Below are 25,723 nucleotides of genomic sequence, written 5' to 3'. Positions count from 1 at the left end.
ATCAACTATAAACGACATTAAAATATATTTAATTTCATTGAAATGCACCTACTGACCACATTTGTTTTCTGGGTTATTGGCAGACACAGCACACAAAGTCGTTATAGTCATCATATCTTTATTCTTTCAACAGAATTTCACAATAAGTTCATATTTAGGCATATTTTTCAAGTTAGTATAAGTCAATTGACAGCCTTGACAGGGTTAGTCAAATGCTTTTAGGCAGGAACTATGACAGTACTGTTGCAAAGTCAATCAAATTAAATTAATCTGAAGTAATATTTAAGCCACATTCAGAGTTAAAGGCAAAACATATAGGCCACAAGGGCAAAATAGGCCTATTTATTTACTAGTCAACTTGTATGTCATTTTAACAAGTTGTTTTAATGCTGTAATAACCTTTGATATGATTTCATAACCTTTTGATTCTATGGTTTCATAACACAAAAATCTGTTTTATGACATTAAACAATGTCATGAAGCAGAAACTACATTGTTATATACCCTGATTGTGTTACTTTATCTAACCTAGCATGTCACTCAAGGAAACACCCAGTGAAATATCTAAATGAGTAACACTGTCTCCTAACATCTCTACATGATTCAGCCTACATGTGCAAAATGATCATCACAAAGACCACTGGTTCAAGAACAGTCTCAAAAGTCTCCTAATATGTTTCAGTACAAACATAGCATGTCTTCCCTACATATAGACTTATATACATATAAACTCAACTGAAGAACAGTTGTTTAAATCCAACACCTGTGTTCATATCCTTCACAATCACTAAAATATATACAAATAAACTAGATGAATAGATTTGTCCATAAAGAGTAAGGTACACAATAAATGTGTTGTCTCACAGCTGCCTGAAAGCCCTGTTCTGTTGAGCTGCCCAAATGTTCTTGTTTGTCTTATGTCATGTTCCTATGTGTGTCAGTCGGCATGTCGGCATGACGGTTGGCATGTCTCTTCACTAAGTTGGTCCTTCTGTCCGTCTGGGTCTCTCCATAGTGGTCTGTGTCTGTGGTCGGCTGCAGTTTGTCATGTGCATGAGTGTGTGTTCACTCTCAGTGTTTCTCTCACTAGAAGTCTTAAATTGCGAGAGCCTCTCTGTCTCTGTCACTGTGGGTCTGTCTGTCTAACTGTCTGTCTGTATTGGTGTATCTGTTTTCTGTCTGTCTGTCTTTTAGTTTGCCTGCCTGCCTGCCTTCCTGCCTGCCTGCCTGCGTGCCTGTCTGTTAGTATGTGTCTCTGTCTGTCTGTCTGTCTGTCTGTCTGTTAGTATCTGTCTCTGCCTGTCTGTCTGTCTGTTAGTATCTGTCTCTGCCTGTCTGTCTGGTAGTATCTGTCTCTGCCTGTCTGTCTGTTAGTATGTGTCTCTGTCTGACAGACTGTTCCTCAGTCTTCTTTCTCCTTTTGTTTAAGGGGCTCTCAGCGCCTTTCCCCCTGAAACACAAGGAGAAGATAGACTGTGTTAGGGTCTGTCTTAGCTCTCTTTCTATCCCTGTGGGCTGTGCAGTGTTAAAGGTGTATTCCACTCCACTAAAAAGACCATATTTGCCATTCACCTTCACTTGGATTTAAAATGAAAGATAAGGACTGACACGCAGCTGGGATGAGCACAATGAACATAACTGATGGAAAAAGGATCAATGCACATCTAATATATTACTTTTGAGTGGATCATTCCTTTAACACATTTTGTCCCAGTATAGGCCCATAATAAGGGTGTCAGGCTACATTACTGTAAGTCCATGGTTATGTATTTTCTGCATCTTTGCTTGGCATGTGTCTAAATTGCTCTTAGTTTGTTTACAAAGTGGATGGATCTTATTCTTCATCTACACAGTAATCTTTGTGATGAGAAAACCAACAACGAGGAAAGTAAGGAGCAAGGTTGTTGGACAAAATGAAAGAACCTCACTTACCGTTTTGTAGAACTTCAGCTGCCACCTAGTAGTAAAAAAGATGAATCTCAGCTACAGCCACAGCAAGTAGTCTATCACATCTTTTTCAATACACAAATGAAATTCCAATTGAACAATTCAGTAAAACTCACACAGACACACAAACATGCACTCACCCCGGCGTCATTTCTGTTTTTTAGGACGGGCTGAGGAATCCTGAGGCCTAGTCCCTGGACGAACCAGCCCACCACTCTGGATGACACACAGAAAATGAAATAAGTATCTGACTGGAACGTACACATGAGCAAACAAAGTGACAGATCCAGCTCTCTCTACTGGTAACACATACTTGGAGCTCTTGGAGTCGTCCTCCGCTCCACTCAGAGACTCAGGTGGAGGTGACAGAACTGAGAGAAAGAAAGAAAGAGAAAGCGAGAGGTGGAGGGAGAGAGACAGGAAAAACTGTAATCTAAATTTCATTGGACAAAATGAAATCTATTTCCCACTTTTAAGTGGTCCCCCGTGGCTGCATGAAGGAGTTGCGTACGTTTGTCTAGAGAAGATCTGTGGATCTGCGGGCCTTCGATACAGCCTGGGCCTGGAACCAACACTCGGTGGGGCATAGCATTCTTCAGCCAGTCCACCATCCTACAGGTAGGCAGAGAGCAGGAGGGAGAGAGAAATTAATGAAAGAGTGAGAAGAGATAAAATAGTATGCATGAGGAAGTGAGAAGTGTGTGGGTGTGTTTTTGTGCAATTGTGTTTGTGACTCACTTGGGGGGGAACTGGGGGACACTGCCCCCTTCCTCGTCCTCTGACAAGACCTCTACCACAGGTATATGGGGGAGGGGCTCCATATCTGAATAACCAACCAAATAGAAGTCTGTCACCACCTGGTCAATGACTTAGGCCATACTGTGGCTATAGACAGTAAATTCAAAAGATAGGGTAAATAAATTATTATATTCAGTCAAATGTATTTTTGAGGCATATTTATACCTGGCAATTCACTTGCAAGGTACACCTATTGAAACAGAAGACACCATTATTTGAATCATACTATAAAATGAATCTGGTTTGACAATTAAAAAAACACAAAACAGCTTTTAAAACAATGTTTTGTCATAATATAACTAAATGATATATTTATTTACATTATAGTTATTATTAGTAATCGGTTGCTATTCAACACTATACTATTAAGGCTCCAGAGCCATGTAATATCACATGTATTCATGTAGGGTTTATTATGGTGTGAATTATTATTTATGATTTTATATATCAGTATAAAAAATCAAATTTTACTTTACACAAATGATTTCTTTATTTAGCTATTTAATGTGTTTTTCCTTTACAAGATTAGGTTATACTAAACAACATGGGGAATTGATCAGGTATAGATCAGGTATGTGAATTATGGGATGAACAACATCCAATCTAAATGATTATACGTTTGTGAGCAAATACAAGGAAGAGATCCCATCAATTAGGCACAAGCAAATGTCCTTCTCTTCCCAAGGTCCCCATCATTGACCTCCATGGTAAACAACCATAAAGTCATTTTGATAGGTTTTCCCTTAAGCTTTGAAGTTAATTATAGGACAAAAGCTTCTTCTTAATTGGTTGGGATGTGTTTGACAGTTTGGATGTATTGCAATGTCCAGACTAGCCCACCACACAGTGTTGCTACATCATTCCACGAGGCATGGTGCTGCTGGTTTGGACATTGCAACAAGGGCAGCATATAGCCACTCAGACACAGGCGGTGGGTGTGTGTGTCCAGTCCAGAGCTACAGCGTTGCTGTACTTACACTCGGCTCTGCGATACACTCCTCCACCCTGCTTGCGTCTGAAACCTGAACGAGAGTCACGTTAAACTATAGGCTGATGCTCTAACGTCTCTGAGGGAGGAGTAGGACTTGTAAGGAACAGTTAATGGAATTAAGACTCTGGCTCAAGACTTTTAAAAAGCTTCCACTCATGGTTTTAAAGTCTAAAATGGCTGCCTGGGATGTTTTTGTTGGTGAAGCAGCAGCAGGCATCGCCTGACTAGGCTGAGGATCAGGATTTCCATGCTGGATGATTAGCGATAAGGCCTCAAAGCTTCTCTCCAGGTATTAAGTAAGTATCATGAGTCCCACCTCACTCTCCGAGGTACGGTGACTGTGGTAAACAAGGGTAAATCTGGTATCACTTTTCTTCATCTCACGTCTCCTAATCATGTGACTAGTGCCGGGGTGTGGTTCAATAGTGGGGCAATGAGCGACAGTTTTACTTTTGTTTTTTGCAAATATTTAACCAGCTATAACATGTAACCATATCTAATATTGTGCATGTTACGCACCAAGAGCTTGAGGTTTAAAATGTTTTCGTTTTTTTATGTTGGTGCTATCATTTATACAGTTTGTAGTCTGCTCTTTGTACAATTAAATTTGTCATTTTTTCCATTTTTAACAATGATATTGACAACAACAACAGGAAACAACACTACAACCGACAGTCTACTCTAAGTCTACTGTCAAACACAAAGCAGGGGGCAGGCGTTGGGGACTAATGTCTCACCTCTGTGAAATCATCGGGTTCATAGAGATCTTTGTATATTTCCTCTGGCTGGGGCACCACCTTCCCCAGACCCTGGGTTATCCACCCTATCACACCATTACTGGAGTGATGGGGAGGGAGGGAGGGACGGAGGGAGGGAGGGGGACCCAGGAGAGAGACGGTGGATTACATACTGAAGCAGGCACCCTTAAAGAATTGACAATAAAAAAAACATGGACTCAAACGCGTTGTCCATCAGAACCATACCTTTCCACCTCCTCTCCATTCAAAAACTGACGGATGGAAGAACAAAAAGAGAGGAGAATAATGAGAGAAGGATAGAATCCCATTTCGCTTAAGGAAAGTAGTTCTTGATGTGAGGTTGCATTAAGAACCCAGGTTCCCTCTGCACAGTAAGGTTGCCTTAGTTTTTATTGGGAGCCATTGAACCACCACCACTGTGTGTACTCACCCTAGCATCAGAGTTGCCTCTGCTGAGACGGGGGGAGCCGGTCGGCTGGGGGAGGGTGTTGGCAAAACCATTGGACAGCCAAGTCAGCATCCCACTCTGGCCACTAGGGGGGGTAGGGGAAAACAGGGGGAGAGAGAGAGAGAGAGAGAGAGAGAGAGAGAGAGAAGAGAGAGAGAGAGAGAGAGAGAGAGAGAGAGAGAGAGAGAGAGAGAGAGAGAGAGAGAGAGAGAAAATAGATTACATAATTCAAGTTAAGGTTAGAATACCACAAACACAAACTCTCTATGATGCTTACCTGTTCTCTTCAGACGTTTGCTCCTCGGCATGGTGTATTACTACTTTGGCCTTGCCTGCTGGCAGAAACAAACAGGAGATGTTTACATCTAAAGATAGAGTTGTTTTGGTGTCACAATGAAGTGCAATGAACAGCGGAACAAGAACCAGTGTCACCTTTTTTTGCTTCACCTTTTGATGATTTATTTTCCTAAAAAGAGGGGAAAAGAGAGAGAGAGAGAGAGAGAGAGAGAGAGAGAGAGTATAAAATGTATAAAAGTGAAGAATTAAGTGTTTGGGTAAGCAAAATAGATTGGCCGATGGAATTGGAATGAATATGAGATCTAGAGTGATTAATTTGGTCTCAGTGTGATGAATGCAGTATGTGATCATACTAGTTGTCTAACTTCGTGATATGATTTTCATCTTTCATTTTCATAGTTGTGTCTTACAGCAGGTTGGGCATGGGGGATGCCCTCTCCCAGTGAGCCTGGACCATCAGGGGGCTGAGGGACCACTTTTACCACCCAGTTGAACATCCTTAGTCACACACACACACACACACACACACACACACACAAACCCACACGTCAGAACCCAGCAAATCAGCCTTATTCAAAAGACAAAAAAATAAACACAGAAAAGACCAACAATCTTAACCAACCAACCACCGTTGGCCAGGTTGGCCCCTTTTCTTTGATGAAAATCAAAAACACTTCAATCTTAATCAGGTCTGACCCTACAATAATTTAAACAACACTCAAAGACAAACCGTTTTTCCTACTCTGTCATTTTTTTTTTACTCTGGCCATTTGCAGGTAAGACCATTCTAGGTCACTCTATCGTCTCTCTGGACTCTCTTTGGCATGGAGTATAGGGCTGTTGTTACTTGACTTGCCCAGTAATCTCCTTCCACCTGCACCACTTCCAAGGCCAAAGGCAAATAGTAAAAAGCTTGTTTTCTTCTGGCTAGGCCAATGTAACAACAGGATAATCACAAGAGGATCCACAGTATCATGGGGTCATAGGGACCCAGACCACTGAAATACCGTAGAATATAAATAATAAAGCCATCTTCCTGGGTCAACCGGTAGACACCTTTGTCTGATGTGTGAGGGACCAAATCAAATCAAATGTATTTGTATAGCCCTTTTTACACACAAGCATGTCACAATGGGGATCTAACCAATGCGACCATTGGTTAGATCCCCATTGGTTCCTTACTCTGCTGATGGGAAACCATCTATAGGACCATGGGGCCCCTCAGATGAAGAAAGAAGATGCGGTGGAGAGGAGAGTGGACCAGATCCCGACCTCAACCCCAGAACACCCTTAAGCTGCTTTACAGGACATGAGTGTCATTGTAGAAGATGAGTTCACGTACGGCTGAGAAAATGATCTCTGTCAAATTCAGGACTGTTGAACAGAATCTGACCATGAACATATTCTTAAACAGTAGTTTACCCCTGGAAATAGGCCAGATTCCGACCTCAACCCCAGAACACCCCTAAGCTGCTTTACAGGACATGAGTGTCATTGTCGTAGATGAGTTGACGTACGGCTGAGAAAATTCCTCAATACTTCATAGGTCTATTGAAGTTTCCGATGATCAAATCAAGACAAGGCCAGAGGAACAATCCACAGATGTAAACCATTTAGTCTGTTGAGAGTCACTGAGCATTGCAAATACTGGGTAATAACAGACCGTTCCTTGAATCTGACCACCCAAAAACTGTGACCAGCGAGTTTCTAACTCACTTTCTCCATCTGGTGCCCTCCTCGGCTGGCTGAGCGGATCTATCGAGGCCAGGGTTAAATCCCACAGCCCACAAGACCTCCTAATCTGATGATCACCTCAAAAGGAGAATCAATTCTTCATTTGTGCTGTCAATCTTTGGACATCTATCTTTGGATGATTATTTGTTTTGAAATAAAATTCAGCATTTTACCATGCACTGACTAAACGTAAATTCCTAATTGAATACAAATGTATCTGAATGTAGGCCCTATTTACTTGCAACGTTACAGAGGGCTTTCCAGATGCCCACAGATCAGCACCTTTTAACAATCTAAACCTTAATTCCTCCTATGTTGATTTTACCTTGTGTCACATTACATCACACAATATCATATAGTCTCTTAGGATTTTTAAGTCAACAGGATGGAAAGTACAGCACAAAGCACAAATGAGTATCAGTAAGATCTGTCTAAGGCACAGACCAACACTAAAAGACAACACCTAATTCTTGCTCTAGCCAGGCATGTCACTAACATACAAAGGAAAATTCCCATTCTGTACAGTATACCCTGACCATGCATACACTCACATAAAGTATATCATATTATTCTCTTATCCACTTTATCTGGATGTGAGTGATATTTACCTGTTGGTTCACTGGTGGAGCAGCATACCTGAGGGGGATCCAGTTCTCAGGACTCCAGAAGAGCTCTGCCCGGATTAGGATGAAGCTAGCCTCAGCTAACAGGATTAAGACCTGAAGGACGCCTGCCTCGAACCCACTGAGCTGGAACAACACTGGTCTGACTTGAGCCACACACCACACTGCATACACCTCAGCCACACACTACATACACTTCAACTACTTATTAAACAAACCTCAACTCCACACCACTCAACCACATACAGTACTGCAAACTTTATTTTTAATTCAATTTTCTGCTCTGTATATATTTGGGATATCTGTGTGTGTGTTTTAGTTTGTGCTTGTGTATAATTTTGAATTAATTATGGGCAATACCTTTTCTTCTACATCCCCTACACATCCCTGCCCAAAGCAACTGACTTAAAGTAGAGGTAAAGGTTTGGGCTATGAAAAGCTGTCCCTACAGTCACCTGTGTAGCCAGCGGTATGAGGAAGGGAGGGAGATGGCCAGTAAGCTAATTAGCGTATCTAAGATCCATGGATAGTGCATTGCGGGTGAAGCACACCAGAGGCTAATTAACCAGGATGCAGGGCTGGACATGCACATGCAAAGAGAGAGCTAAAAGGGAGAAGAGAGTAAAGAGAGGAAGAGAAGAAACAAGATAGAGAGGGAAGGAAGGGGCACAGCGTTTATTTACTGCATGATATTCTGTTCTTAGAGGTTATGTGAAAACTGGTCGAAAGTGCCATGAGAGTCTTCAACCTATACATGTTCATGAGGAGTATCTGCTTTGTGAAAGTTTCATAAAGATCTGAGCTGTAGCAGTAAACCCTGTCATTGAGGGTCAACTGTGTCCTTTGTTTGCCTCTATTAAGAGTTCTCAGGTAAACATATTCACAAACCTGGTGTTGGAAGCCTGCAACCAGCTTCAATAAACTAAATTTGTTATATTTGCGGGAGGCTTACTTGCCATACTTAACCTAGCCTATGCAACTAGCCTAGCCTAGCTTTGTCTAGATGCTAAAGGTCCTGATGAGATCCAGTGATTTGGTACAAGGTATGATTATTTCAGTACATGTACAAAGTACAAGTTTTGTCTGCACAAACATGTTCTGTAAACTAAGGATGCCCTCTGAGAGTGTTTTGGCAACACAGACAACTCAGTCAGTGCCAGTGGAATGTCCACGTTTGGGGCAGCACGCTGCTTTACTGCCAATTATGTTCCAGCAATCCGGTTCCAGCCCTCGGCGAGGTAGGTCTCCATCCTAGGCTTATTTTGTGAAACCACCGTCAGTCAAACTCAAGCTGGAGGAAGACGTCAGATGATAACTCAAACAAGAAATTGGGACAGTTTCTCATATTTTTATTTTATGATGTTACCTATTGCAGCTTTAAGAAGGGATTAGCCTGCAAGGAAAACAGTGACGACACAACCTCTGGGTTCATGCCAGGCCTATGGATGGCTCCTGGCGACCATATTGTCCTCCATGCTGATTGGACAGTCAGGACAAGAGACAAAAGGAAGCCACCTAGAAAAATGATCGAAGTGAATGTGAGAAAGGATTAATAAAATAAAAGAATGAGAAGAGAGGGAGAGGGACAGTGAGAGAAAGAGATAGTGAGTGAGTGAAAAACACTGCAAAAAAGAGAGAAAAAAATCAACAGGAGTAAGATAGAACAGAAGACAGAGAAAGGGGTGAATCCTGAAATGGATAATCTGTGAGATTGGAGCTAATCCTGATTTGTTGTGGCAGTAAGACATTCGTGAGGAGCATTCACGCACATCCCTCCTCTCCCTAAACCACACACTGTATGCACAATAATGATGTCCCCTGCTGACAAAAACTAAGAATTACATCTACAGAACTAAAAAAATCTGTACTGTACTAAATATGGTTATCTTTCAACAGGCCTGTCCATTATGTCTCACGAACATCATGTTAGTGTCCTTCACAGTAACATCAACAAAGACATCAACTGTCTTTATTCAGGTTTTATTGTGAACTTATAACAACACGTTAGTCCTACAGTAACATCTGTGTATAGGCTCTACAGAACATGCCCTGCATGCATCATTCTACTGTGTCTCTGTGAACACAAATGTACAAAAACAAATCTAAATGGAATAAACAAAACAAAAAACGATTATTCTGTAAAACCAACATAGAAAAAGTCATTTTTGTATTAGTTTCCATTCAAACAAACAATTTATCAAACAGCACACATGGTACAGAACACAGGCGATACAAAACCCATTAACAGGCATTGTGTAAATCATACATGTGCATAGTGGCTTTGCTGAGGAAAACCCTCATGTAGCTAAAGATCTTTATTGGTCCCATAATTGTACACATCAAGGCAATAGTTCTCTAGGTATGCATAATATTAAGCTGGGCCTGTGTGTATGTATGCTATTATGATTTCTACTACAGGCAAATTCACTATATCTGTGTGTGTGTGTGTCTGTGTGTCTGCGCAAGGAAGAAAAAAGCACTTTGGGGTAGAGGGGACTTGGCAATAACAGGAGGCCCATGGAAGGGGCTCTGTTGAAGGAGAGCAACCAAACATTTTTAAACAAAGTTATAAACATTCAAATAACACACAGACACCAGCTACTTTAACAAAACCCCTGATTAACTACTCAGTAACAAAAAAAGGCACAGTCATTGTTTAATTTTCAGCTCTAACACTTTTCTTTTAAAGAAGGGAAACAAAGGGAGAGAACGAATGGAGGTTGATAGAATTGGAGAGTAGAGAAAAGTACGAAAATAGGCAAGGGGAAGAGGGAGCAGGTCCCACAGATCCCCCCTCCAGCCAGCCCTCTCATAACCCCCCCAAAAATATGACCATAAAAAAATAGGAGCGGAGCTCGCCAATCTAGGTCACGAGGCACAATGCCAGCAAAGCCCTCACCCCCTCCTCCACTCCCCCTCACCCTTCCTCCCCCCACCCCCGCACCAAAGAACTTGTAACTCAGACAAAAGTCAATGCTGGACAGACTACCATTCCCTTCTCTCCGTCTCCCTCCCTTCCTCTCCTCTCTTTACCCATCCCCTCTCCAGCCCCTTCCACCCAGAATGACTAAATGGACAACATCTGTGTAATGCAAACCAGATCCAGCCTCCATTCCACCAGGCACACCTTTAGAGCAGCTATACGTACTGTAGATGCACAGAGACGTCGCTTCTACCACAAGTCGTTACAACACTTGCATTTTATCCGACTTAAGGGGGCTTAAAACACAGTATTAATATAGATGTCCCTCCACTTGAATACAGCCCTGTCTGTTTTGGCTGTAGAGAGGACCACAGCAGGGAAATGGGGGGGGGGGCTTTTTGTTATATGAACACAGCTGTGTGTGTGTGTGCGTGCATGTGTGTCAGTCATAGTCATTCCATTGCTGGTTGGACCACACCAACAAGGTTTTATGTTTCTGGGTACAGTAACAGGACCTAGGTCATGTTTGGGTAAAAAACACACAAACTGCAGCTGTGACAAAAACAAAGATAAAACATATAAAACGTGGGTCATAAAAGTGCAAAAGACCAAAATGGTCTGTTTTAAACAGGGTCAAGGTCAGCTAAAGCACCATGGTCAGGGAAAGATTGTGTTTTTTGTGTGTGTACACTGCATATACCTTTGTCGGGGCATGTAAAATGATGTGTGTTTTCAATGCAAAAAAGTGTGTGTGTGTGTGTGTTTACATTTGACTGTGTGACTGAGTGTACGAGTATGTGCATTTGACAGTGAGGGTGTGTTTACTAACAACATCCTCAGACCCAGTCCTGTAGAGATCGTTTGCAGTGAACCAGCAGCCTGGGAGTCTCCTTCTTCTGCAGGGAGTTAATGATGGCGTACACCAGGATCAAAATCCCCAGGATTAGAACGAGCGGCACCGTCACCATGATCAGGGTCATGACCTTGGAGTCATTGTCGGCCAACCTCACCACCACGTTCACGTCCTTCTCCTGCTCGTCTTCCTCTTCGTCGTACTCTCTCCCAGCTCCGGAGTCCTTGTCTCCATCTGGGTTGGGAGCCGTTGTAACGGGGGGCTGGTTCACACCAGGCCACTTCCTCTCCTTGTCTGTGCCTGTGCCCGCATCGGTGTGTGTGTCTCTGTCCGTGTTTGTGTCTGTATCGGTGTGCGTGTGGGGGTCAGGGTGTGTGGCACTATGACAGCCCATGTAGTCCTTGAGGATGGAGCGCGGGGAGCCTGGGTCTGCCTCCATCTTTACGTTGTCAAAGCGCCAGTAGAACGAGTCTTTGTAGAAGTAGGTGTAGGCTGAGAAGTGACAGGGAGAGGATTACTGTTAGTGTCTGGGTCATGGTTAAAGCTAGCGTATGGTTCAGGGTTAAAGTTAGGGTTAGGATTTAAGTCAGGGTTAAAGTGGGGTTAGGATTAGGGTCAGGGTTAAGGTGGGGTTAGTTTATGAATCTATGTGGCATGGCATTTGTTAGCTCCAGGTTCACTCTCCTTCTGGAGGGTTTCAGTGCTTCTCTCTGTGCTTTGCTTCAATAGCTCATAATATCTACATTGTAGAGTTTGAACAATGGGTGAAACTTCCAAATATGACCTTTAACAAAGACCTGGAGACGCCTCCGTCTCGTATGTGCAGTATCAGCAAAGTTGGAGAGCTTGGCAGAGGGGGGCCACAGTAGGAGACAAGCCAACACTGGTGGATTTCTGCCAGGAATGTAATTTCCGGGAGGAACTGGTGCTTCTCCAAACCAGAGATTTTGTTCTTCCCATCTCTCCTTCCACTCCCCTCCTCTTTTCTCCCCTTTCATCCTCGCACCGCCTCTCATCCCCTCTCCTTTTCTCTCCACTCCTCTACTCTACTAACCCCTCCTCTCCTTCTCTCTCCTTTCCTATCCTCTATAGTCCTCTCATCCCCTCTCCTTTTCTCTCCACTCCTCTACTCTATTAACCACTCCTCTCCTTCTTTCTCCTTTCCCATCGTCTATAGTCCTCTCCCCCCTCCGTCCTCTTTCAGCTTTACCAGCTTCTACAAGCCTTTATTTTCAGCTCTGTATGTGTCCATGTGTTCAGAATCTAAACCAGTTTTGTTGCCATTTTTGTTCCATTATCGTTCAGATTGAACACATCCCTTTCCACCTTAATTCGCTAAGCGTTGTGCTGTGCTGATCTCCCATGGGAAACACGATTGGATGCTTTGACCATTTCATCTTAGTGAGTTGTGGTTCTAATGAGTAAGTAGTAAGTAGCTAGGTTACAGGGTAGCTTTTACACAATCGAGTTTAACAAGAACAAATATAGTTCCAATATAAATATTTCCTTCTAGGGGACAGCATGAGGTAGTTTACGCTCAACAAAGAATACTACAGTGTTCATCTTGTGGCCTTAAAGGGTTTACCATGACAATTATAACTCATTATTCCTTTCAAGTCTCTTCACTCTACCATGCTATCCTCCTGGGGGGAAGCCTTATGCTATTTATAGAAATAAGTAAAGTCCACGAGATGACCCATGACGTGGGCGTGACAGGTGCAGAGTCATACAAAAACATCCATCCTATCACTAAGGGAGGTAAACAAGTGCCCGAGACAGGTGGCAAGGTATCAGGAGGATAGGAGCGGTCTGTTGGGGGAGAAGGGGAGTAGAGAGAGCGGGAAGGTAATTATTTTGATCCTAGTAGCCAATAAAAACACAGGATCAAACTTACCGCCATCTTCACTGAGGAAGGCTCCCCGTGGAGAGGGCGGGACATTGCCCCAGCGGCTGATTGGTTTAGGGTAGCCTGACTCGATTGCACGCAACTCCTCATCGTAGCGCCAATACCTGGAGACAAAGACAAGGAGGAGGCAGATAGGGTTGAATTTATCATAGACTGATAATACATTTAACATTTACATAACATTTTATTAATTTAGCAGACACTTTTATCCAAAGCTACATACAAATAGTGCATAGTACTGATAATGGAGGGTATATGTTTGCCTGTGCGTATGTACCTGTCTCCTCTGAAGAAATAGGTGTAGCCTGTGGGCTCCCACCAGATGGCTGTGTCGATGCTGTGGCCCGGGACCCCCCTACCATACTCCTCCAGGGGCTGAGGGTAACCTGGCAACACATCTGCCTCGCGGAACACCCAGTACTTATCTCCTATGAGGGAGCAGGAGAGGAGAGCAGAGGAGAGGAATGGAAGGGAGAAGAGGGGAATGGAGAGAAGAGCAGAGGAGGTGAGAGGAGAAGAGAGGGGGATTTTAAAACCCTTACTTCCAAGTTTCCATATGTGTGTGACGCCAATGACTCCATTCCTGTCTGACACATTTGGATTAACTCTGACACTGACCCAGTCCACTTTCCACCTACACAGCCAAAGCACACTGTTGGTAGTCTTTCACCCAGACAGTAGACAGAGCTTAATCATAGGTAAGAACTACACCATGTTTGGGTCTGAGTTAGGGTTAGGTATTTAAATACCTTAAAATACTTGAGATGCAGTTAATTTAACATACGTGACACATGGATTGAACAAATAGGATTATACTTGACTGAGGATTATTCAACTGAAGTGAGCTAGGTAATCCCAAAACAATTTAAGTGGAACAGCAAGTAAATAAAGTAGTTTTTTCCCTGGGTTGTAAGCATGCATCTGTGTCGTAACTCTGGAAATTGTCTTGCACCCTTTGTTATCATTATTATTTCATACTTTTCATCTCTTACTTTCTTTTCCTTTGTCCTCAGTTTCCTCAACTCAAAGTGAAACTCTAACAGTCAGCATCTGGAAAACAGGCTGATGCAATACTTCATTCCTGCATCTTGCCTGCAGAGTTGCAGACCTTACAGCTGCAGTCAGCCAGCAAGCCAAAGCCTCTGGAGCCTCATTCATCCCGAAAACACACACACACATCCCACCCCTCTAATATTCCTTGTGTTTCAGAGTGTTTGAGCAGTGACATAATTTGGCTGGAAGATATAAGGAGACTATTAAAGAGACAGAGGACATATTCAGATGAATGATAGCACAGTGTAGACGATCTGATGTTATTAATTGTATCACTTGGCTGCGATGTCACTGGTACAGCCTATACACATTGCAAAACACAATAAATCAACTCACAGATGTCTGAAATACTTGGTGTGCTTGAATGAATCTATCTTGTTCATTTTGTGTGCACTTTGTGGGTGCATCCTGTCTGTCCCCAAAGCCGTTAGAGTACAGACCTTTGAAGAAGACAAACTTCCCATCATGGCGTTCGTATGCTGCATCGATGTCCTGGGGCAGTCCGACCCAGAACACAGAGATGGGCATGGGATAGTTGTCCAGAACCCGGTTCCTCCTGACCCGCCAGAACCAACAACCCTGTAGGCATATCAAGGGCAGTAGTAGTAGCAGTAGAAGAATGTTAGCATGACAACATACTAAACTACTACTATTCTTGGTTCTATCAATCCTACTATTATTCCTACTACTACTATTAGTTTTCTTACTGCAATTAATACTACTATTACTATCAATTCTATTGATACTACTAATCCAGCTACAAATACTGAAAAATTCTACAGCTACTGCTACGATTAAAAGCTACTACTATCACTAAAACTACTAATATTACTATTACTTCTACTGGGACTACTACTGTTGAGAAGACATGGGTAGAACAAATGTACTCTCTAAGCTAGGAAGGAATTTCTTTCATGCTGTTTCCAAACAGTGTTAAACTGTCATAGCTATATTAGTGTCCAGGGATTAGGACTCGACTGGTCTGACCAGGATTGAAACCATCGCTACCTTGCATCTGTCTCTGCCTCTGTCTCTTCTCTGTACTGTCTTTCTGTCTCTGCCTCTGTCTCTGCCTCTGTCTCTGCACTGTTTCATCTCTGTACTGTCTTTCTGTCTCTGCCTCTGTCTCTGCCTCTGTCTCTGCACTGTTTCTGTCTCTGCCTGTCTGTCTCTGCACTGTTTTGTCTCTGTACTGTCTTTCTGTCTCTGTCTGCCTCTGCCTCTGTCTCTGCCGCTGCACTGTTTCGTCTCTGTACTGTCTTTCTGGATCTACCTCTGTCTTTCTTACCTTAAAGACGAACATCTCCCCTCTCAGCATTGTGACCGTGTCAAAGTCCCCGTCACATATATCAGGGACCTGATCAGGTTGCTTGGGTGGCCTGGGGGGTGGAGGTGGAGGGGGGAACTCCACCCGAACGTAGGGAGTGATGGGTTCAGGCTGAGGGGCCGTGGTGCTGGGCAGGGGGCGGTCTTGAGGTGTGTGGGAGGGGCTAGGCTCTGGTTGAGGCGAAGGGTCCGGGGCGTTGGTGGGGCCGGGCTGGTCATTGGGGATGTCAGAGGTGGTGGGGTCCTGGGGAGCGGTGTCAGGATGGTTGGTAGGGGGTTTGTCGTCAGGGGAGTCAGGAGTGGTTGTGGGAGGAGCATCAGTTGGTGCATTGTCAGGAGGGCCTGTGGAATCCAATATGGTGACCTTTAGAATGATGCATGTTAGACAATGAACCTCACACATGGCTACTTCCTCTTGCCCTGACTTTCTTTCCTTTTCCTGCTCCCACCCATTCTTCTCCCTCTATTATTTATTTATCTCTCTCTCTCTATCACACACACACACACACACACACACACATGGAGAGTTACGAGTCTAATTTTCCACTCTGTGCTGTGGCAGTAGGCCCATGGAGGTGGAGTGAGCAGTTGGGAAGGAAGCCCTGCTGGTTGCTAGGAGAGGAAAAACAGACGTTGCACTCTGAGACTCTCACACAGGCTCAGCTCATACCATAGCAACACACACCAATGCTAACATACTGTAATACTAAGGGCCATATAGACAATGTAATCATCACATTGTTTGAACATCAGTTTTCCGAGGGCCACCCTGGGCCAAATTCGAAAGAATTTTCTGCGAACACTCAGACAGACTCTTCCTTTACAGTTAATCCAGATGTTTAGATTGTGTGTCTATGGATATACTGTTTTTCTTTACTTTATTACTCAATTTGATTGACACCAAACACATGCAGAACTTTTTTTTTAATTATTACAAATTCAGATGTTCTGTGTCATGATTAAATGCTACACTATGCTTGACTCTCTAGACTGGTCTATCACTCGTGTTTCTGCACCCAATTACATAGACACCCACAGCTAGTATGACACACAAACAATGGCTTCTATGTCAACTCACAATGGTGTCTATTCACTCAGCGGAAGACTGTGTGAAGACTGTAGCAGTGCATTACAAGGGTTGTGTGTGTGTATATGCCTGTGTTTACACTTGTGTGTGTGTCTGTGTATGCCTATATGCGTTTGTGTGTGTGTGCATGCATTTATGTGTGTTTGTGCGTGTGCATGCATGCGTGTGTTTGTACGGGTATGCATGCATTCGTGTGTGTGCTTGAGTGTTTAAAGGCAGACTAGGCTCCTCCTCACCATATATATCCTGAATGCCCTCCACGTCATCCTGTGGCAGAGAGAAGTTGCGAGTGTCCATGTACTGGTAGAAGGGAGCCATGATGGCCGAGGAGCTGTCAGAGTGCTCCAGGCCCAGAGCATGGCCCAGCTCATGCACCGCAACCAGGAATAGGTCTATACCTGGGGAGGGAGGGAGGGAGGGAGGGAGGGAGGGAGGGAGGGAGGAGATGGTGGTAGGAGGGTTTGGAGTGAGGGAGAGAGGGGAAGTAGGAAAGTTGACAGGGAGGGAGTAAACAAGAGAGTGAGAGAGAGAAGAGTGGGAGAACAAAATGATTGGAGGAGGGGAGGTAGAGAATGAAGGGAGTGAGAAAGGAAAAGCGGGAGGGAGGAGGGAAGAGAAATCATAAACGGGATGGGGACAAATCAAGGGAAAAACAGGATGTGAGGACAGAGATACAGAAAAACAGAAAAGAGGCAGCAAAACAAGAAACCAACACACCAAGCCAAGAGTGAGTTAACTGAACAACACTTCCCTGTTGGTTTACTAATGTACTAACCAACCTGCCGGGTCATGGTTATCCAGTGTCCATGGTTCGTCTGCGTCGAAGTGTGTGTCTCCACCGATCCCGGGGCCCGGGTAGAAGGCATGAGCCAATGAACCCCCTTCGCCGTCGAACAGTGACATGTCTCCATGGTAACCATTGGCAAAGAGTAGCTGTATGTCGAAGTACTCCTGGCTGCTGTTGATGAAGCCCTGGGAGGGAAGCTCCTGGGAGTGAAGCTCCTGGGAGTGAATCTCCTGGAAGGTCAGGGGAGAGGCTGCTCCCCACACCTGGAAGGCTTGGCGGATCGCCTCCTTGGTCCGCTCCTCTCCCAGCCTGGGGGTGTGGTTCTTAATACTTGGGGAAAGATGAAAAGACAGGTAGGGGTGACCTCAAGCACACACACACACACACTCACACAAAGAAACACACAAAGAAACACACAAACACCAAAATAGACAAACAGAAAGAAACCCACACAGACCCTACTGGTACCTGTAGGTGAGGTGGTTCTTATCCCATCTCTGTCCTGTCAGGGCATAGCGCCTCCTCCTGGCCCCCGCCTCACTCTGCTGCTCCGAGGGCCTGTCAGGAACACCACAGCGAGGTTTCTTCATGGCCCTGAGGGGAGAGAAACAGCACTTAACACAGGGATGCGGAGGGATGAGTAAAAGATCTACGAGAGATATCATGAAAGGAAACAGACACAGAAAGAAAGAAATAAAGGGATTTACAGCAGAGATGTATTCAGAGTCTATCTGACTACCGAGCCAAACAAACAAACCACTAACACTCAGACTGAGTGTGATACAAATGTTGGACAAATGCTTTGATTGTGCTTGATGGAACACAGACAGATACATTTTGGACCACAATGAACCCTTCAAGGTTCATCTTTCACTTTTGTACCTGACAGACATAAATAGTACTTGCTGAACATTTTTACTGTATACAAACAGGCAGACAGACAGACAAGCAGTCAGACGTTCAGATAGATATATTGACATTATATGTATATATTTATATTATATATATTGACGTCTCTGAAAAATGGACAGCCGGCATTGCGGGACTACACACGCTAGCAACTACGGTGATGTCACTTCTCTGATTCTGGTATTATATCTAAAAGTACACTTACGGCAGCTTTGGTTGGTTCAGTATAAACAGGAAAAGCTGATGTAATGGTGGATCTTCTTTATGGTAACATTGCGGGATCTCTGTGTAAAAGGGGCTCCAGATAGATAGACAGAAAGGCAGACCTACAGCCAGACAGGCAGGTAGGCAGGCTGACAGACAAGACTGGAAGACAGATTGGACAGAGACACAGACAGAGCACACTACTACTCACATCAACGTGGCATGGTTCATCTCCCCAGTGATCTCCAGCCCATAGAAACGCTGCATGTCTCCAATGGCCTTGGACAGGATCTGCGACGACTGCATGGTGGACATCTGTCTGCTGGCTTGGGACAGGTAGCCAAACCTCCGCAACCATGACTGGAAAGAGAGAGCAGAGAGAGAGGAGAGAAGGGTGAGGGGTGAGGGAGGTGAGAGTGTATGAGGGAGAGATGTATCTACATGTATGTGTGTAAAGGAGAGAGGTAGAGAGAAATGTACAGAAACTTAGAAAGAGAACAAAAGGGGGAAAAAAGGTTATAAGGAGAAAAATAAAATCGGAAAGGGAGGTGAATAGGACATGGAGTTTAAAGGACAGATGGCTTCCATTAGCATGATGGCATTCCTAGCTCTGAATCGCACCTCCTCCTTATTGGCAAGCTAGATAACCACAGCAGGACCAGAGAATAGGACTCTCTCTCACACACTCACACACACAGGCGTCTTAGGGTCTAACTATATGTGTCTTGGAGAATGTTAACAGCTGACTCAAGACAGAGAAGCCGGTAAATATTTATGACTTTGAGAATATTACACAACACCAATAACGATAAATGTTTTCTACACCGAGTGTAGTGAGCACAGACAAGTTTCCCTGGATAAAGACTGAACGGGGGGAGGGGGGGGCGAAAACATCATGGGACCACTGAGCACAGCTGGAAGGCTCATACTTTCACACTCACGCATGGACACAAGCATAGACATGCATGTGTAAAACCGGTACAACAGTTGGGTAGGACAGAACGATGATGATTAAGTATATATCATGGTAGGACAAGAATCGTGCAGAGAAACTATGTGGGCTGCAGGCACATGTGTGGTTTTCCATGAAAGAACAAATTCACTATACTTATGAATTACTTAGATCTTATATGGCCACCCTCTTTGCCCAACGGAGTAAAGGATATTCACTGTATATACCATACTTACTATTACATATAATTACATTGCCACAACATAAACAGCTTACAACCCTGGGGATGACAGTAGTCAAGCAGTCAGAGCCAGCCTCTGCACGGTATCTTGCATGGTATCATTTCCACAAATACTACGACTACATATCTAAACAACAGACCTCGGCGTTGAGAGGATCTTCCTCCTCCTCATGGGCCACAAGCCTGTTGCACAGGAGCAGGACGAAAAAGGCCATAATTAGTGTCCGAAGCCCCGGAGTAGAGCAGCATCTCCTGAGAGATGCCATTTTTGAGCGCTTCCTGCTCGCCACGAAACAGTTGCAGGTCGATGTAGCGTAACAGAAGATTTGGATATAGCCTTCAGATAGATGCCCTACGCGATATTGTCCTAAGTATGAAACTCACTCGCTGTTGGTTGAATTCTAAATTAATATATTTTTTAGACTACACTCCGCTTCAACCGCTGTCCATTTTAGGGATGTCAGCGCACCTAATCCGTTATAAATTAACTTGTAAAAGTTCAACATAAACTCAGCATTGTCCAATTGCAAATTCCCCCCTGCTGCGGTGGTCGTGGATTGTTCTGTCGTGTTTTGAAGCGGGTTTCAGTTCAGAACCATTTCCTAATCTCCCAATGGATCACTCTGCAGGGTAATTTCGTTTGTCATACGCTCGTGGACTCAATGCTATCGGAGTTGTGCTCCCTCCTCTCTCCCTCACACAAAGACTACCCAGCTTTGGAACATACGAGGTAGGGAGGGATGTAGTTTAGCTGCAACGGAAGAGGTATTGTTATGGATAGGTAAAATACAAAAGTTAAAACTCAAATAAACCACATTAATGTAAATTACAGAGGGAACATCTACACGCTCATTTAGATTACCCACTACATCATAATCAGGATATCCATTATTAGATCTCAATCTCTCCTGAGTCCCGTCTAAACAACCTGCATTTCCAGTTTGACAGTCTGAACAGTATTGCAGGCTATATGCGCCGAATCCGTGCTTAATTGACACAGAGGAGGGTAGCATGCAGCGGAACAGTAATTTCTTTACTGGACAATAGACTTCCTGTGAAAAAAAAAAAAAAAACCTTGGATACAAGACTGACCACGTTGCCATCTGTTGACTTGAGAAGCATTACTGTTCTAGAATTAAAAACAAAAGACTTTTCCACTTGACTTCAAGCATCTTGTGACCCCCAATAGTGGTTTACTTTATTAACGCAGCTCAAAATTATTACATTTAAATTAACCATAATTACCACTCAAACAAAATACAATCAATCAATGTTTTATTCAATTCAGGTCGTTGTGGTGTGAGCGTGCAAGTCTGCGGTTGCCTGCCCTGGCAATGGAGATGATGATGACGAGGAAGATGCCGAGGATCCAAATCCCAGCCATTGGCAGCACAGTAGTCATTAACAAGTCTGAACCACAGGAGCCATTTCAAGTTAATAATCCTGAAACTATTCATTAGCAGACACTTTTCTCCAAAGCAACGCACAGTAGAGGGGATTTTAACCTGCAACATCTTGATCTGCAGTCATATTGCTCACCAGATTTAAGATGCTCAGGCATCTTGAGTTTAATCGGCCCGTATGACAGTAGGCCTTGACTGGGATCTCCCAGCACTGCTTCCCTCTTGGTGATAGTTTTGCACTCCTGTAAACAAGGAATGTGTGGTGATGCATGTGAAGCGTGTGCATTTGGGATGGGAAGGAAAGGTGTCATCAGTAAATCGTTTTTCCATAATCATCAAGTCTCCCTTTAAAATCAGCTTAAACGCGTGAAATATTTGGACCTCTTTTAATGCTACCAAGGCCAAAAGGTGAACCAAGCTCACAGGGATGCAGGGCTTTTCGTCATCAGGGGAACATAAGTGTACGACGCAGTGGAGGAAGAGGTCGTGAGGTTCAAATGTGAAGCGGAACATGTCAAAGCTGTATCGGATATTAGAGCTCTGCCCGTTGCTGCCAGTCTGCTCAGGGGTTACACTCAAGAAGGTTGCCGTCTCGTCTTTCATACACCTGAGAAGGCCAGAGGGAGGGCAACAGAGCAAGTGAGAGCGAGGTTAAACAGACAGCGAGACTGAACACAAGACAGTCACAGCAAAGTCAAACATTCTAATTTAGAGACCTCAAACGACTAAATCAAAAACATCGAAATACATTTTCAAAAGCAAAGAGGCACTTAAATATTTCCACTTGTATATTGGCGAGGTTGTTAATGTATTATTTTACACACGTGTTGGGGGATAGGGGGAGGGGGGGATTGAACTAGCAAAATCTTGGATCTGCAGTTAAATGCATTGAACTATATACTAATAATCATAGATTGTATTTGTAATGCACTTTACATCTGAAGCAAATCTCAAAGTCCTAAATATACCCATCCCCATACTCACACACAAATACCTGTACATATTATAAAGCTTGTGGTGAAACCTATCCACTTGATAGTGTCTGGTTAGTCTAGTCGCATGTTGACATGTACTTTTAGCAGATACTCTTATCCAAAGCCACAGATTTGAACCTGCAAACCTCTAGATCTCTACCACTGAGCTATACCCATCTTCAGATAGATGTGACCCGGAGTTTCCCGACTGACCCATTGTCTAAAAGGGTATGAATAGATCCGGTGCTGTTGGGCTCCAAGTCCTGGGTGACCCAGCACTCGTTCAACCGCAGAAGGAAGACGTCTTCTGGATCGGTCACTTTCACCTGGTTGAGATGAATAAAACACTTTCCATAGACAATGTGTAGAGGACTTGATACAAACATCACATCTTGGACTGTCAAAGTAGACTAATGGAACACATTTAGACTGACTTGTAGATCAAGGATGAGGCTTTGACTAATTGTTTATAAAAAGATATGTAATCTGAAAATCATGGTCCTCAGATGACAGATTACCAAACAATGACATTAATGAAGTCAACATGTGTGCTGGTTAGTTGGCTTGCATTCGAGTGAGCAGGCCCAGGCTAGCCATGTCAGGTTGTTCCTTCAGCCTCACCTCCACGTACACCTTGTCTCTGAGGTGCACCACGGGAGTGCTTTGAAAGGGATTTGTGTACGTGTGGTCCGTGTATACAAGCATCTCCACTTTAGCCTCCTGTTCCTTAATGTGCACCAACGTTTCCCTGGTGGGATCCACAGGAAGGCAAACAGGACGACAGGGGTGCCAGCAGTTAGATATACAGACAGACAGACAGGCATATGGAGATATGCAGTCAAACGAGGGAACACAACCAATATTAGCTAAATGCAGAGCCAGACAGCAGAGCTAGTATGGAAAGCTGTGAGGCATTTCCACATCCATCTCCAGAAGAGTGTGGAGTTCAGTGTTTGTGTTTAAGGTGAATGTGATATTCCACCATAATCCTTACCTGGAATAGGGGCTGACTGGGTGTGCGAGGCTGACGGCGTGCCTGAAAGGGTAGATGCAGGTGTACACTATATTGATGAAGGGCTCTCGGATAATGTTTCCAACGACTTGAGGGGAGGAAATGAGGGTCAAGGAGTACGATATGTGAGTGGCGTTTTTCTGTGGGGTGGGAAAGGGGAGAAACAATATCATATTAGGAACCTGGGAGTGTAGTCACCCACAGCAGATACTCATGGACAACCGGTTTTAAATGAACAATTTACGGTGAAACCATTCCTACACAGCTGTCACCACATCCAGTTATGTAGCACACAGAAAAGGTAGGCTGTATGGGCCAAGCCTGGGAGAGATATACCTCTAGTGGTTCTCCACCACAGGACAAGTACTGGTCCTCAGTTGTCCGGACAACGTAATAGGGAACTCCCAGCACAATCGTTCTTTGAGCTGCACAAGACGCGTTGGGCAGGTGAAGGGATTCCAGAGGGACTTTATAGTATTGAAAGAATTCTTCTATCACCAAGACAGTGATGAAGTCTTTGCCACACATAACTTTAATGTCTACTTCTGCAAAGATTATGAAAAAACTGAATACATAAACATAAACATAAATTCTAGGCCAAAAAGATATGGTTGTCATTTTTTCTAAACAAAAAATGTAGCCTTACTTTTGTCACACAAGTCACCATAATAACCCGTCTTGCATTTGCAGATTTGTTTGTCTTGGGACATCAAACACCTAGTTTCATTGGTGCACTGAATCACATTACATATTCCTGGAAAAATATTTAAAAGGGAAAAATCTCAATCTAATGGTTGGTCAACTCTAATGGTTAGTCAATAATTTGACGTAGTTAACACCCGGTACAGCCGCCACGTTATTTTATTCTCTTACCAGCGACTTCATCCCAGGCGCAGCAAAATAACAGGATGGTCAAAACCACCTGTAACACATCACCAGAAGTACGCCTAACTGTGAGTGAACGTTAGTCGTTTGGTTGGCTAGCGTATACAATTTGTGTGTTATACTGTAACATGTGTTTTCCATCATTCAATAACTTGACGGAATAGGTCTATGTCAAATGAGTGCATTATACCTACTTTGCGAAGTTTAACACGAGGCCTACAAAGTACACACCTGCATGTTGCCATTTTCATCCATTGTAAATCAATATAGGCCTTTAGTCGTTAGTGTCATATAGATTACGGTTTTGCAGTCGATAGGAAAATTGTCTGTTAATTACAGGACAACGGGGTGCACGTGCAAGTCGAATGAACACCTGCTCGAATTACCATCAGCGAATAAGCCTTGACATGGTCACTTAAGGTAGCCTACATATCACAACGATTGGTTGTTCAGAAACTTCTAGTTAATCAATGAAAGCGAGATGTAGATTTGCCCAAGTAATATTATGGTTGGAGATGTGTAACTCAACTGTTGTGTAACTACATTTTGAGCTGTATACCTTTCTCAGGGCTCTAAAATTGTATTCAAAAAAATTGGCGTGAGATTACCATACCTCTCAACGTTTGGGTTAAAACATGAAAAACTCCGGCCAACAGGGGCGTGATGGTGATGTTTTTTGATTGGCATTTAACTCTGTAAAACTCGAGACAACTATCATCTCGACTAGCATGTGCCTCGCCCTCGTTCATTAATAGTATAGCGCAGGGGTCCCCAAATTACCCGCCAACGCATTTGGACCGGCCCTCTTAAAAATGCCAGTAAAAAAAAAAAAAAACGTTTTAAGTAGATGTTTGATTTCAATAGCAATGAATATGAAAAAAGTTATTTACAATATTAATAATACTGTTTTAATAGGCTGTATATATCCTTTGATATGTACGAATGTATAGTGCATAACATAGTAATAAACTAATCTAGCATAATAAATACATTTCAAATCATAATAAAATCTCCACAATAATACTGGTAGTTACTCCGGCCCAAGTAATTTTCTGTTCCAAGCCGGCCCCTCATTAAAGAAAAGAAGATGATCTGGCCCTCGCAGACAAAAGTTTGGGGACCCCTGGTATAGCGGGACAAGTTATCCCTTACTTCTCAGGGTGAGAAATTGTTGAAATGCATGAGACTTGAGAGCCCAGTATCTTATAAAACAAGTATGTGAAACACATGCAATGGATACGTTTTTCAGTTGTATGCATGCCATGCTCTATACATACATGTATGTGAAACATTATGTGTGACACTGTAGTAAACAATATGTGTCTGTTTCTCGTGTGTGAGTGATTCAGAGTTGTTCGTGTAAGAAGTGTTAACATAATGAGTGTGCATGGAGTATACACATGTGGGAGACATGACTGTCTCCCCACCTTCAAGAAAAGGCTCAAGACGCACTTGTTCCGGGAGTACAACGGCACTTAAGAATGCTTGACTGGACCTGTTGTTAGTTTCCTCCAGGATCACAATGACTCTTATTGAGTGACTTGTTGCTCTTGTAGGTTAGTTATAACGAAGTTAAGTCTTGAAATATTTTACTGTTGATTGTTCTTCTACA

At 43.5% G+C, this 25,723-nt stretch overlaps 3 protein-coding genes across 3 annotated transcripts; all 3 read right to left on the bottom strand.

Annotated features, from left to right (window-relative positions):
- Positions 1-223: 223 nt before the first annotated feature.
- LOC124477326 lies at positions 224-7,652 on the bottom strand. The gene is made up of 15 exons (XM_047035074.1): positions 7,582-7,652; positions 5,650-5,737; positions 5,375-5,408; positions 5,220-5,274; positions 4,925-5,027; positions 4,720-4,745; positions 4,474-4,573; positions 3,723-3,767; positions 2,911-2,935; positions 2,686-2,770; positions 2,459-2,559; positions 2,261-2,318; positions 2,088-2,163; positions 1,933-1,957; positions 224-1,450 (listed from the first exon to the last, which is right to left on the bottom strand). Exons 2-15 carry the CDS (start codon positions 5,734-5,736, stop codon positions 1,425-1,427), a joined length of 846 nt encoding a protein of 281 aa, XP_046891030.1. The 5' UTR covers position 5,737; positions 7,582-7,652; the 3' UTR covers positions 224-1,424.
- Positions 7,653-9,560: 1,908 nt separating this feature from the next.
- Positions 9,561-20,771, bottom strand: mmp15a (matrix metallopeptidase 15a). Its single transcript, XM_047034367.1, has 10 exons — positions 19,978-20,771; positions 18,856-19,004; positions 18,000-18,125; positions 17,524-17,861; positions 16,981-17,142; positions 15,620-15,999; positions 14,772-14,910; positions 13,556-13,706; positions 13,267-13,382; positions 9,561-11,864 (listed from the first exon to the last, which is right to left on the bottom strand). Exons 1-10 carry the CDS (start codon positions 20,101-20,103, stop codon positions 11,356-11,358), a joined length of 2,196 nt encoding a protein of 731 aa, XP_046890323.1. The 5' UTR covers positions 20,104-20,771; the 3' UTR covers positions 9,561-11,355.
- Positions 20,772-21,116: 345 nt separating this feature from the next.
- zpd (zona pellucida glycoprotein d) lies at positions 21,117-24,515 on the bottom strand. The gene is made up of 10 exons (XM_047033458.1): positions 24,343-24,515; positions 24,100-24,148; positions 23,873-23,980; positions 23,563-23,771; positions 23,209-23,366; positions 22,836-22,962; positions 22,428-22,540; positions 21,664-21,847; positions 21,377-21,482; positions 21,117-21,247 (listed from the first exon to the last, which is right to left on the bottom strand). The coding sequence occupies exons 1-10, from the start codon at positions 24,364-24,366 to the stop codon at positions 21,117-21,119; spliced, it is 1,209 nt and encodes a 402-aa protein (XP_046889414.1). The 5' UTR covers positions 24,367-24,515.
- Positions 24,516-25,723: the final 1,208 nt, after the last annotated feature.

This window comes from Hypomesus transpacificus, chromosome 14 (assembly GCF_021917145.1).
Source record: "Hypomesus transpacificus isolate Combined female chromosome 14, fHypTra1, whole genome shotgun sequence".
In the NCBI taxonomy this organism is placed as follows: Eukaryota; Metazoa; Chordata; class Actinopteri; order Osmeriformes; family Osmeridae; genus Hypomesus; species Hypomesus transpacificus.
This window is presented reverse-complemented; position numbering and strand designations above follow the sequence as displayed.